Source organism: Salvelinus namaycush, chromosome 10, assembly GCF_016432855.1.
Source record: "Salvelinus namaycush isolate Seneca chromosome 10, SaNama_1.0, whole genome shotgun sequence".
Taxonomy (NCBI): Eukaryota; Metazoa; Chordata; class Actinopteri; order Salmoniformes; family Salmonidae; genus Salvelinus; species Salvelinus namaycush.
The window spans coordinates 14,309,035-14,322,073 of NC_052316.1; the positions used below are offsets into that span (position 1 = coordinate 14,309,035).

General features: G+C 41.3%; 2 protein-coding genes across 3 annotated transcripts; both read left to right on the forward strand.

Annotated features, from left to right (window-relative positions):
• Positions 1 to 34: 34 nt before the first annotated feature.
• Positions 35 to 5,360, forward strand: LOC120054732 (ras-related protein Rab-8A). The gene is made up of 8 exons (XM_039002289.1): positions 35 to 199; positions 2,160 to 2,220; positions 2,369 to 2,429; positions 2,792 to 2,869; positions 2,987 to 3,076; positions 3,340 to 3,405; positions 5,113 to 5,163; positions 5,243 to 5,360. Exons 1-8 carry the CDS (start codon positions 76 to 78, stop codon positions 5,330 to 5,332), a joined length of 621 nt encoding a protein of 206 aa, XP_038858217.1. The 5' UTR covers positions 35 to 75; the 3' UTR covers positions 5,333 to 5,360.
• A 743-nt stretch (positions 5,361 to 6,103) lies between these two features.
• On the forward strand, positions 6,104 to 11,911 carry LOC120054731 (hematopoietic SH2 domain-containing protein homolog). Of its 2 annotated transcripts, XM_039002286.1 has the most exons (6): positions 6,104 to 8,809; positions 9,496 to 9,634; positions 9,796 to 9,885; positions 10,121 to 10,286; positions 10,504 to 10,797; positions 11,044 to 11,911. In XM_039002286.1, the coding sequence occupies exons 2-6, from the start codon at positions 9,513 to 9,515 to the stop codon at positions 11,596 to 11,598; spliced, it is 1,227 nt and encodes a 408-aa protein (XP_038858214.1). In that variant the 5' UTR covers positions 6,104 to 8,809; positions 9,496 to 9,512; the 3' UTR covers positions 11,599 to 11,911. The 2 variants fall into 2 exon arrangements, with proteins under 2 accessions (XP_038858214.1, XP_038858215.1); XM_039002287.1 differs by lacking the exon at positions 6,104 to 8,809 and having other exon boundaries at positions 9,551 to 9,649.
• Positions 11,912 to 13,039: the final 1,128 nt, after the last annotated feature.

Below are 13,039 nucleotides of genomic sequence, written 5' to 3' on the forward strand. Positions count from 1 at the left end.
TATCCAAATATTTTTTTCAACTAACCATATCTCTTTACACAGCTGCCGGGCGGGATTTCCGCAATCGCTAATAACATGGCGAAGTCTTACGATTACTTGTTCAAATTACTGTTAATCGGCGATTCTGGCGTCGGAAAGACTTGTGTGTTGTTCAGATTTTCAGAAGATGCGTTTAACTCAACGTTTATCTCGACAATAGGTAAGTACATTTCGTAAGTTTTCTAGTTCGAAAAGTTATGCAGGAGGAGGGGTAGATGGCTCTCGACCCCAACTAGCAATATTGGTGGTGAGCGCCCATCCTGTCATGCTAACGCTAGCTAACTAGAGTTTGTTTGGTTAGCATTCAGTTCTCCAGCCAGGAAACAATCGGCTTGTTACAGTACTCGCTTGACAATAAAAACAGCACTTCAGCATCCCCGGCATACCTCAAATTGAAATGTTCATATTTTTTTAGCTGGCGACGTCACCAGCTGACTCCTTAGCTATCTAGCTAACGTTAGCTGTCAGGTGAGTAAGTAGACTACAGTAACTACACAATAGATATATACAAAAGTATGTGGACACCATTTCAAATTAGTGGATTCCGCTATTTCAGCCACACCCGTTGCTGACAGGTGTATAAAATCGAGCACACAGCCTTGCAATATCCATAGACAAACATTGGCAGTAGAATGGCCTTACTGAAGACCTCAGTGACTTTCAACGTGGCACCGTCATAGGATGCCACCTTAACAAGTCAGTTTGACAAATGTCTGCCCTGCTAGAGCTGCCCCGTTCAACTATGTGCTTTTATTGTGAAGGGGAAACATCTAGGAGCAACAAAGTCTCAGCTATGAAGTAGTAGGCCACAAGCTCAGCGCTTAAAAATCGTCTGTCCTTGGTTGCAACGCTCATTATTGCTATTGAGTTCCAAACTGCCATCACAATAACTGTTAGTTGGGAGCTTCATGAAATGTTTTTCATGGCCGAACTGCCATACACAAGCCAAAGATCACCATGCACTGGCTCGAGTGGTGTAAAGCTCGCCGCAATTGAACTCTGGAGCAGTGGAAAAGTGTTCTCTGGAGTGGTCAATCACACCATCTGGGTTTAGCGGATGCCAGGAGAACGCTACCTGCCCCAATGCATAGTGTCAATTGTAAAGTTAGGTGGAGGAGGAATAATGGTCTGGGGCTGTTTTTCATGATTTGGGCTAGGCCCCTTATTTACAGAGAAGGGAATTCTTGACGCTACAGCGTACAAGGACATTGTAGACCATTATGTGCTTCCAACTTTGTGGCAACAGTTTGAGATAGGCCCTTTACTGTTTTAGCATGACAATGCCCCTGTGCACAAACAGATGGATTGTTGAGATCGGTGTGGAAGAACTTGACTGGCCTGCACAGAGCCCTGACCTTAACCCCATCGAACACCTTTGGGATGAATTCAAACTTCGACTGCGAGCCAGGCCTAATCGCCCAACATCAGTCCCCGGCCTCACTAATGCTCTTGTGGCTGAATGGAAGCAAGTCCCCGCAGCAATGTTCCAACATCTAGTGGAAAGCCTTCCCAGAAGAGTGGAGGCTGTTATAGCAGCAATGGGGGAACCAACTCCATATTAATGCCCATGATTTTAGAATGAGATGTTCGACGAGCAGGTGTCTATAAAAACAGAGTCGCACACTCCATGTATAAACTCCCAGTAATTTATTGGGTAAACCAGATGAGCATGTGTCCACATACTTTTGGTCATATTGTGTATTCTAGCTAGCTAATCTAGCAGTGACGTTCCTACACAGCAAGCAGTCCAATTTTAGCTGAGTTACATTACAGAAAGGTTAGCTCTGAGGTGAGGTCTCCCCTGAAGTTTTGCAGCAATTTACATTGAAATCGTTGACTTCCTGTGTGTGGCTTGCAACATCATCTAAAATAATGGGCCTCCCTAGCCAGACCCCAGTCACTCTGGACTTGGTGTCATGCAAATAAGTACTTGCTAGCTTCCGAGCAAATGTTGAATGCAGTCTGCTTTTGCCACCTGTGCATAAACAGTGCTGTACATCAACGTCAAATGGTTGTTTCAAAAATCCTTTGTCATTTGCAACTCCTAGACGACAGTAAAATGTAGGTGGGTAGAAGTGCAAGAATTGTCTCACTCTTGCTATTCCTCTTTGCCTTTTTAGGTATTGATTTCAAAATTAGAACAATAGAACTAGACGGGAAGAAGATCAAGCTACAGATATGGTAAGACAGCCCTTTGACTTCTTCACAGTGTCTTAAATTATGTATTAGAAAGAGCACCTTGGGAATGCTCACAATTGGCCTATAATTCAACAAGTGGGTTGATTCAGGGATAGGAATGAAAGGCTCTCATTGTGTTGTTCTCTACCAGGGACACAGCTGGCCAGGAGCGGTTTCGAACAATCACAACGGCATATTACAGAGGAGCCATGGTCAGTCGCCTTGCTTCACTATGTCACTCTCACAATGTCAGAAATGTACTAAGCATATGCCTAGCTAGCTAAGAACTTAGTTTGAATTTTAAGAAAATAATAATATTCAGAGACCTTCATGGCGTTCAGTGCATCAACTAATAGATTCCGCACTAGTTTGAGCCTCTCCCTTTTATGGTTGTAAATGAAGCAGTACATACCTGAGATCATCCATGGGAGGTGGGTACAATCACCCTGGAATCCTGTTTAGGCCCTTTATAACAATTTGCTATCCTCCCAAGTGTACAGGTTACTCAAGTTTAACAGGATGCTGATATCTGACATGCTCTGTTAAAGTGGTTTTGTTTTTTCTTCCTCCCCAGGGCATCATGTTAGTCTTCGACATCACCAACGAGAAGTCATTTGAAAACATCAAGAACTGGATAAGAAATATAGAGGAGGTAGTCGTCAGAAATTGTAACATTTATATCTCTGTAGGAGAACAGAAGTCAGTGAAATTGAAGGCGTTGCATTGCTCTATAAATACTATGGATGACTTATCCTCTCTTCCTGTCCAGCATGCCTCTGCAGATGTGGAGAAGATGGTGCTGGGCAACAAGTGTGACGTCAATGACAAGCGACAGGTGTCCAAAGACAGAGGGGAGAAGGTGGGTGTTCACTGACCAGTAAATGAAAAGTATCATATCATAAACTAAATAACTGATAGTGTCTATACAGTAGATGTCGATTTCTGATTGTGATACTGTCCATGTAGCCACTCAAGGGCACCTGATCCACGCAAACTTACATTAAAACGCTGCACGTAAGCTCACGGGATCAGGTGGCTTTGCGAGGCAACATGGACAGTACAATCAGAAATCTACATGTTGACTGAGGTTTTTTGTGTGTCCCTCTTATCTCCTGTTGGCAGTTAGCGTTGGAGTACGGTATTAAGTTTATGGAGACCAGTGCAAAGGCCAACATCAACGTGGAGAATGTGAGTTGCAGTGGGGTAAAATTTGATAAGACTGCAATTAATATGATCAAAGTCTATTAAACCGAATGCCTGACTCGATTTAACATTATAGTAAAACCATGTGCAATTATGTGTTTAGCTGACTAAGATCAAGGAATGGTCATGAGAATATCAAAGCAAGTATTATTTAATAACTTTGTTAAATGAACGGATTCATATTAGGGGTCTTCACGGGTCTAAAAACTTGGACTCTTTCCGAAATGGTTCTGGGCTTTCCCACCCAGACCCGATATGAATAAAAACATTATTTATTTTTATTTTTATATTGCGACACATTCCGAACGAGGACAACTAGACCCATTCCGTATCGACCTGGTTGGCTCCAGACCCGGTCCGATCCGAGTGAGGAAGCAGCAGAAAATAATTTTTATAAGCTACTTTATTAACCGGAGCTGATAAAACGTAAGAGGGAGAGAGAGGTGCTGCTTTAGCAGGTGGGGGAGGGGCCGAACTGTGAGCGAGTGACACGGGGAGGAAGAGATGGCAACCAACCAAGACGACTCGCACTATAGTAGACTAATGGCTGTCGTAGCTAACTTATTTATCGTCACATATTATTATGTAGTACCTGTCTTGACGGCATCAAACCGGGAGAAGCTAATTAAGCTCGCTAGCTAGGCTAATTGCAGTTTTTCATCCTACAGTTACAAATAACAACTCCATTCAGAATATTAAGTAGCAGCCTAGCTGTTTGCTCTTGGTCATTGTAGCCTATCCTCCTTTAACATTTAATTCCATCATTTTAATTACATCTTCCATTGATTAGATGTCTCCTAACTTTTGACATACACAGAGGCTCTATGACTGTAGCTCATTGCTGCTTTGATGGCTTATGATTGGCCAAAAACAAGCTACACGTGCCATGCTCCACTCTCGTGAAAAGCAAGAGTAGCAGCATAAATTATTAAAATGTCGCTCTCTCTCTACTGCAGCAGTTGCATTCGAATCTGTACCAGCTCTTCCGGACAAGTCAGTTAAAATTACACACACCCGTGACGATCAGACCCGTGACTTTATTTAGAATTCTGGATCCAGACCCGCTCGAGTCCCGGTTTAGGTCTTGGGTATTCGGGTACAAATGGATCCGTGAAGACCTCTAATTCACACACAAGTCATAATATTAAGGTTAACTTACAAGACAAAGCATGAACAAAGAGATGCCTACTAGGCCAGAGTCTGAGGAAATATCATACAACCGTTATCAAATGGACTGCATGCAGGATAAGGGGGAGAACAACAGACCTTCATTTCAAACATCTGAAGGTGTAAAACCAACCACCATTGACCAATCATATGATACAAAGTTTACAGTAACCTGATCACCCATAGGGCGTCACAGCATCTAAAGGCTTGTGTGAGGGATGAGACCAATGTAAATAAGGCAGAATTCCTGAAGACAAACCCCTATTCATCTATAGTCATTTAATATTCACCCTGTACAAATGCAAGTTACCACACAGATCATACATCCATATAGACTGCTTCATTTGCCATGCAGCCCCAGGTGACAGCGAGCACACCGTTTAGGGCCGAGCCTACAGAGTTGACTCATTCCAAGCAGTTCTAAAAACAATGGGAGTACAGTGATGTTAGTGAAAGACAATGCACATTGTTTTGTCTCTTTGATTTGATCTCTATTTGCCCTGTTTTTCCCCCTGACATTTTCAGGCATTTATGACCCTTGCCAGAGACATCAAGGCGAAAATGGACAAGAAACTGGTAAGTATGTGCACATCTATTTTAGAGGGGTTATAATGTGTGTGCCCTCTGACTTACACTGAGTGTATGTGTGTTCCAGGAGGGCAACAGTCCTCAGGGCAGCAGTCAGGGGGTGAAGATCACAGAGCAGCCCAAGAAGAGCAGTTTCTTCCGCTGCACCCTCCTGTGAGGACCACGGCCTTATCATTGTCCACAGCTGGACAGAACTGGACTGAGCTTGCTCAGAGCTCTCCTCTCTTTCGCCCTGTTCTCATCCCTTTCTCATTCCCCATATCCCAGGCCTCTGGGCTTTGAGCTTTTTTTCAGATTCACCACGTGTCCCCCAGTTTAAAAACGGAAGTATTCATTGGTCAGGTTGATCAATCAGGGCTGTTAGATGGAGATCTCTATACCAGGCACTCCTCATGCTCTTATATCGTCTCTCATAATTACACTTAGGCTTCTGCTCCTCCTCTCTTTGTCTTATGCAACTGGTATTGTTACAGGTACTTCATGTTGCTATGTGGTTGCACTGCTGCCAAAGTTGATCCTTAGTGAGTTTTTTTTTTATCAACGTGAATGAACCTTATCCTTAAAAGCAGTGGCTTATTTCCATGATAAGACTAGTTAACCATCATATATACATCTGATGTCTTCTGTCAGATAGTTGCCTTCTGTGTCATCTAGCTACTACTATGGAGATCTATGCGTCCCTGTTTCTTCCTTTCTCAAATCACAGTGATCCTCTAGCATCCAAGAAAAATAGCATCCAAGAAAGACACTTATTTTCTTAAGTAAATACCAAGAAAAATTCTGAAGTCTTACCATGTTAATAGTGAAGACATGTGAGGACAGTGGGAAGGTAGGCCCCTAAATGGCAGGCAATCCAAGATGATTAGGCAGCCAGTACATTGTAATAAACTTTAGTGAACTGTTAACAGAAAAGATGCATAATTGGAGCAGATCAGCCTTGTACATGAGGACGCACAACTGCAATGCGTTTTGACGCCGACTGTAGAAGTTAAAACGCGTTGCAGTTGTGCTTCCTCATGTACAATGCTGATCTGCTCCAATATGTATATTTTCTGTTAACAGTTCACTAAAATGTATTGCAACGTACTGGCTGCCTAATCATCTTTTTTTCTTCTTCAATAGTGGACATTCCATCTTAGACATTCCTAAAAAAAATGACCTGTGTTCATCATTTTACATGTACTCTATCATTATGCAGTTCCAATTTGTTTTCTGCGCAAGGTTTATTAACCATATTTGAGTGGTAAAACAATTCTGTGCCGATGTCTGCACATTTTGATTGCACTTTAGTAATGAAATTGCCTTCACTGCTTAAAATTTGCAAAAGCATGTCTTATTCTGTTCCCTTGTATAGAAATATGTCAGTGTTCTTTAGAACTATTACATTCTGGAACTTCCAGTGGCTGTCAGTTGAAATCTGTTTCACAGTAACATCAGTCTAGTTAGATCACAATTCATTTCCTAACAATTGAGTTGCATAAATTGCCCACATCTTTGGTTTTGGCATTCAAAATGTGTTTTAATATTAAACCACTCCACAAAATGTTTTATTTGCTCCAATTATGAATATTCCGTGTGATGTGGAGACCACTGAAATGGAGAGAATTTTTTGGGTGGTAATAATCACTTTGTCATGGATTATAATAATTTAAGTCATGTCTTAGGCAACCTTTTCAAATGCCAACCTCAGCCTATTCCTTATTTGTTTACTGGTTGTTAAATTGGGATACTGTAATACCATTCGGGTTTAGTTTTGTGTGGCCTTTGTGACTTTCGTAGCCTGTTTTAATGCTGTTGTCAGTATTTGTGGCAGAAAATTAGTGACAATGGCGCAAATATTAGTCTGCCTTAGTTGTTTTGTAGGCCTATAGTCCATTCCAATTAAAGTACATGTTATGGTTATAAGAACTCAATTGAATAACGTCAACCTACTGTATTGATATATATTTGAAATACAATATGCAATGACAGTCCATTTCACTAGAGAACCACTCCTGCAGCTTTGTTAGTCGAGGATAGTCGCTAACGTTATGTTTTCCTAATACTTTCTGCTTTAAAACTGAAGAGTCCCACATTTTGGTGTTGATAATTACTATTCATGTGCCAGTATTAAGACAATCTTTAATTCTGGGTGTTTTGGGTTTGATTTAATGTTGCAGTTTTACATTGGCATCAGTACTTTATCTAAGCACTAGGGGGCAATGTAGTGACATGGCAATGGACTAAAATGTCACTAGCAACGAGTCAGAGGACATGTAGTCAGTATTTTCAGTGCAACAACAAAACATCCAAATATGAAAGTGCCCTTGTAGAAACCCTTGCCAGAGTTGAAATATTCTACCAGTCCTGATCCTCAAGACTTAATCATAGTCTCAGTGATTTTTTTAGTCCGCTATAGGGTGACAATGTTAAATGGATGCCTGGAGGAAAGTAGCTTTGCTTATTGGATTTTGCGTTTCGGTTTCGTTCTCGTTCCTTGCTTGTCCTTCCCTCTGAATTTGCCACTGTCCATGACAACAAGCGTGTCTTATTTTCACCTAATACTTGATATCATGGTCTTTGCAACTATGCATCAGTTTGCACATTTGCCTTCAAGAGCTTTTCTTTGAGATTAGACATGTGCAAAGGATAATTATTGCATTGCTTTCTGTTCTCTTTATACTTTGTCACTCCCATCATTCCATTCAATCCGTCTTAATGTGGAACTTGCATTCCATTTGTCAACACAAACATTTATAGGAAATTGAGCACATATTAAATCACAGCAAAAGGGAAATTACTTCCCCCTGAATTTGCACAGCTCTTATCTCTACTTGTGACCAAGTAAATTGTATTTAGAAACTGAAATATATATATTATTTTGCGGATGAGCTTTTTATGTCCTCTCTTGTGTAGAACATCACGTGTGGCACAGTCAGTTTGCTGAACCGCTGTGTATGTTCAGGACCTTGTATAGGTCTGGCAAATGTTTATTCAGAATAGCAATTATGAAGGTTTCGTTTCCTTTTGGTGGAACTATTTGTACATCTTTTTCAGTTCATAAATCAGTCCATCATTCCATGTTCAAGACCATTTGGATTTCATAGATAACTATGGAAAATGCGGAGAAATAGCATTTAGAAAACAATTGTAAATAAGACAGATCTAAAATGATTGTACTGTACTTTCATAAATATTACTGAATTGATCTACACCTTTGTAGATGTGTACTTTTGATGATTTATTAAAATGATTATTTTAAAACTTGCTGCAGTTTCTCAATTTACTTACAACTTATTAGGCTACCATCAATTGTTGTACCAATGAATTCCTTCCTATAATATTAAGGGTAACGTTATGCATGCAGAAATGTCAGATATTTATATCCCAAGATCCGACCATAACGAAACTGTCGTTTATTTTTCTTACTTTCGATTGCACCTGTGCTGTATATCTTATCAATAGCAAGGCTATTTACGACGATAGACCTAACGTTACCTGTTTCACGCATGGGAAAAATATCTCCACCCTTTTCCCTCACAGGAACTAACTTGTAAAGGTGTGTGAACAAAGCAGAGTTTCAGTTACGCGTTGCTCCTCATGAGATAAATTGCTTTATTGAAAAGCCGACTAAAATTGTAACTAGCCACAACAGGTGCGTAGACAATTTTAATGTTCGTTTTATTTGTGGGTTTGGACAACTTTTCTTATGATGTACATTTTCAAAGAAGAGTATTTGTTTTGTTAGACAATGTGGTATGCAGATGTAGTAGGCCTAATTACTCGGGTATTACTATAGTTATAGTATTGTATTCATCTGGATGCATTTTTTGTATTTGGTTTTACCCACTTGTCTAAATAATAATTGATTATTAAGAGCAGAGAATAAAATAAAAAGATTTGCATTGAGGCTAACAGTGTGGCATGTAAGTGAAGCTATTTCACTTTGTGTTAACGGTCTCAGTTTAAATGTAGTTGAAGATATACATAATACTAATCCAAGGTTTATTAGTGCTACTAAATATTTGGCAGCATAAATGTCTTTGTTGCCCTAATGTAAATGAGTGTATCAACCAGCCAGCTGAATGGTCTTCCTCTTTGAATTCAGAAACTGAAAATTATAGAGGAACAATCAGAGCAATAGCGAAGTGCTCTTTGAAATTGGGGTGCTTACATTTTTTACCTTCTTACAGTTTATAACTGGACATCAAATCTGTAATGTATACCAAATATGTTTACTGTCCTTTTTTCAAAAAATTGTTGACATGTCAAACTGGCAATGGAATAACATTAGAGAATGAGGGGTGTTTCCTGACATCATTCTTTACTGTATGTTACCAGGACACACTTGGGGGGGTATGGATGGAACACAGACTCAGGGAAGACATGACACCCTTTCCTGGTTCACTGAGTTCCAACTGGACTGTGTCATCAGGAATGGGGTAGTTCCAGAATGGTTCCATGGCATTATTTCCAGGAAGTAAGATCTCAAATTGTGTGTCTGTTTCTTTTCCCTGATAAACAACATAGATGAGACCAATGTGTGGCTTGTGGTGAAGGATATACTGTATGCTTTGACTGTTATTGTCTTACAGTAGGGCACTAAGTTTGTTCTAACATCGTAGTGTTTATTCACCGCAGGGTTGCTGAGGAAATGCTCCTGTCCAATCCCACAGGCTACTTCCTGATCCGTGTCAGTGAAAGCAGGATAGGATACACACTCTCCTATCGGTAAGCCTCTGTGCTTTGTACATGAGATAGACAACTCCAGGTGAGGCATCATTAGATTGGTTGTTTGTTCAGCTGATGACAATAAGCATATTGGTTGTGTTCTGTTTCCATAGCTTTTATCCTATGCTACGTCAATGCCACATACTACCCACTCTGAAACGCCATGTTCTATTCAACAGTGTAGTTCAAAGTCCATCTGCACTTCCTTATCAAAATAAATTCTCTGTACATCTAGTGCCACTGATCGGTGCAGGCACTTCATGATCGATGTGCTGAAGGACAATCACTACATTATTGTAGGAGAGGACATGCATCACAGCTCACTGCAAGACCTGGTGAACTTTCACCGCAGGGGGCCTATCATGCCTTTCAATGAGCTGCTGACTGTAGCTTGTGGACAGGTGAGGAATTATACTTGATTCAGTAAACTACAAAATACCGTATTGTTTATTTTGTATACACACCAGTACGCTATTGAGTTGGTTTGATATAGCATAAACACACAGACGTCCGGGTACGGTACACTGTGCTGCATTTCTATACACTGTTGTGGATACATTAGTGAATTGACGTGTGTTTGACTCAACATTCTTCCCCTTCATCTACTTCTTGTTGTAGGTATCAAAGGACAAGACTGATTATGCAGAACTGTTATTCCCCAAAAGACCAGCCATGAACCCTAATCATGGTGTGTTGCCAAATAACCCCCCACACATGAACAGTAGTACTCATCTGAAAGTAGCTGAGGACATTCCACCTGCCCTCCCACATCGTCCCAGCACACTGTGTGACCCTGCCGGCCCATCTCCAAACACTAGCAAACCACCTGTATCTCCAAACACCCCTTCTCCCAGACTATACCCCTGCCTGGAGACTGAGTTAAACACACTGAGCTTCCAAACCCCAAGCATGGTAAAACGCTGGACTATCATAGTGTTTACAGTATGTGTTTGTTGGGGGATAGGGCTAAATCTTTATTTTCATACTTTGAATAGTGAGATAATGCTATTGCAAATGTGTTGTAGGCCTACATTGCCATAATATTGAGGTTACCTAACTTTGGGTCTAAAAAAACTACATACCTACATATTTCTCTGTAGGTTAAGCAAACTAAGGTTAGACTGTACTCTTATATGGAATCTATTATTTTCATTCCAGGTAGGTCATACTGCTAAACCAGTGCCATTGCCCAGGAAGATGCATGTAGTCACCACGGCCCAGCCGGACCAACCTCCTGAATTACCTGCCAGAGGCCCTGCTCTACCACAGAGAAAGGACAAGGACCAGAGCAGCACAACATCTAAAGGTCCCACAGAACCCAGGACTGTGGGTACAGGCAGACCACAGACCCGACCAAACACACACCACCAGGACCCAAACTCCAACCAACAGAAGAATCAAGATGTAAAGTCAGTGGTCAGCAACCTGACCTACTTCAAGAGGAAGTTCCATAAGAAGAGAAGTGCCTCTCAGGAGCACATGTATGCAGAGGTTAGTGTGGAGGATGAGCAGGGGCAAGACCAGGGGAAACTCACAGCCCTGGAGGCTAGAGATAGGGATATTGATACAGCTGCTGATAACGAGTATCAGATGCTACCAGGAGAGATTGACAATGGCCTTCCACCCATCACTGCTGTCACCGCTGTTAGACCCACGGACAGTGGGTTACCGCCAGAGTATCGGACCCCTCCTCCTTTTGCCCCTGGATACTAATGTCCACTTCTCTACCCTCAGGATGGCTGGGTGGCCAAACGGACACATTAATTTTGAGAAGGCACTGATGAGTTAAAGTTAGTCTGAAGATTTTATTATTTAACTGGATATATCTAGAATCTCTTTTACAACGTTGAGAACTATTTATGTTTGCAACCAGCTCTGGTTAGTGGTTAGACAATGTCCAATGCTTTTACAGTGCTATGTATGGTCAACTATTTCATATCAAATGTGAAAATACTTTTGTTTTATTTCATTTGGTGTGAGGAATTATGTTAGACATCTATGTATTATTTTCATTAAAATACAATGGCAAATACCTGTTTCAATTGTCCATCCAGTTATGTGATACAACTTTGTTTCTGCAAGAGATGGCAGTCAAATGCTGATCTGTTATCAACAATGTAATAGGGAAGTGTGCTCTCAGAGATAGGTGCTGGTCTAACTGGTTTGACCAGATGAATGTGAGTGAGTCAATCAGGTGAGTGAGTCAATCTACACACAATATTCCATAATGACAAAGCAAAAACAGGTTTTTAGACATTTTTGCAAATATATTAAAATGAAAAACTATCACATTTACATACTGTAAGTATTTAGACCCTTTACTCAGTACTTTGTTCATGCACCTTTTGGCAGCGTTTACAGCCTCGAGTCTAATTGGGTATGACGCTTCAAGCTTGGCACACCTGTATTTAGGGAGTTTCTCCCATTCTTTTCTGCAGATCCTCTCAAGCTCTGTCAGGTTGGATGGGGAGTGTCGCTGCACAGCTATTTTCAGGTCTCTCCAGAGATGTTCAATCGGGTTCAAGTCCGGATTCTGGCTGGGCTACTCAAGGACATTGAGACTTGTCCTGAAGCCACTCCTGTGTTGTCTTTGCTGTGTGCTAAGGGTCATTGTCCTTTTGGAAGGGATCCTTCACACCAGTCTGATGTCCTGAGTGCTCCGGAGCAGGTTTTCATCAAGGATCTCTCTCTACTTTTTTTTCGTAAAATTCTTCTGTCCTCGGTTGAAACACTCACTTCCAAGTTCCAAACTGCATCTGGAAGCAATTCAGCACAATAACTGTTCGTCGGGAGCTTCATTGAATGGGTTTCCATGGCCGAGCAGCCGACATAAGCCTAAGATCACCATGCGCAATGCTAAGCATCGGCTGGAGTGGTGTAAAGCTCGCCGCCATTGGACTCTGGAGCAGTGGAAACGCATTCTCTGGAGTAATATTTCACGCTTCACCATATTGCAGTCCGATGGACGAATCTGGGTTTGGCAGATGCCAGGAGAACGCTGTCTGCCCCAATGCATAGTGCCAAGTGTCACGTTTGTGACTGTTTTTCATGGATTGGGCTAGGAAATCTTAACGCTACAGCATACAATGACATTCTAGATGATTCTGTGCTTCCAACATTGTGGCAACAGTTTGGGGAAGGCCCTTACCTGTTT

Bases quoted from the DNA above. Each gene is read 5' to 3' on its own strand.
- LOC120054732 (XM_039002289.1), top strand. From the start codon at position 76: ATGGCGAAGTCTTACGATTACTTGTTCAAATTACTGTTAATCGGCGAT. The intron at 2,870-2,986 runs GTAGTCGTCAGA...CTTCCTGTCCAG, and splicing joins GGATAAGAAATATAGAGGAG to CATGCCTCTGCAGATGTGGA. The intron at 5,164-5,242 runs GTAAGTATGTGC...TGTGTGTTCCAG, and splicing joins CGAAAATGGACAAGAAACTG to GAGGGCAACAGTCCTCAGGG.
- LOC120054731 (XM_039002286.1), top strand. From the start codon at position 9,513: ATGGATGGAACACAGACTCAGGGAAGACATGACACCCTTTCCTGGTTC. The intron at 9,886-10,120 runs GTAAGCCTCTGT...CTGTACATCTAG, and splicing joins GGATACACACTCTCCTATCG to TGCCACTGATCGGTGCAGGC. The intron at 10,287-10,503 runs GTGAGGAATTAT...TTCTTGTTGTAG, and splicing joins TGACTGTAGCTTGTGGACAG to GTATCAAAGGACAAGACTGA.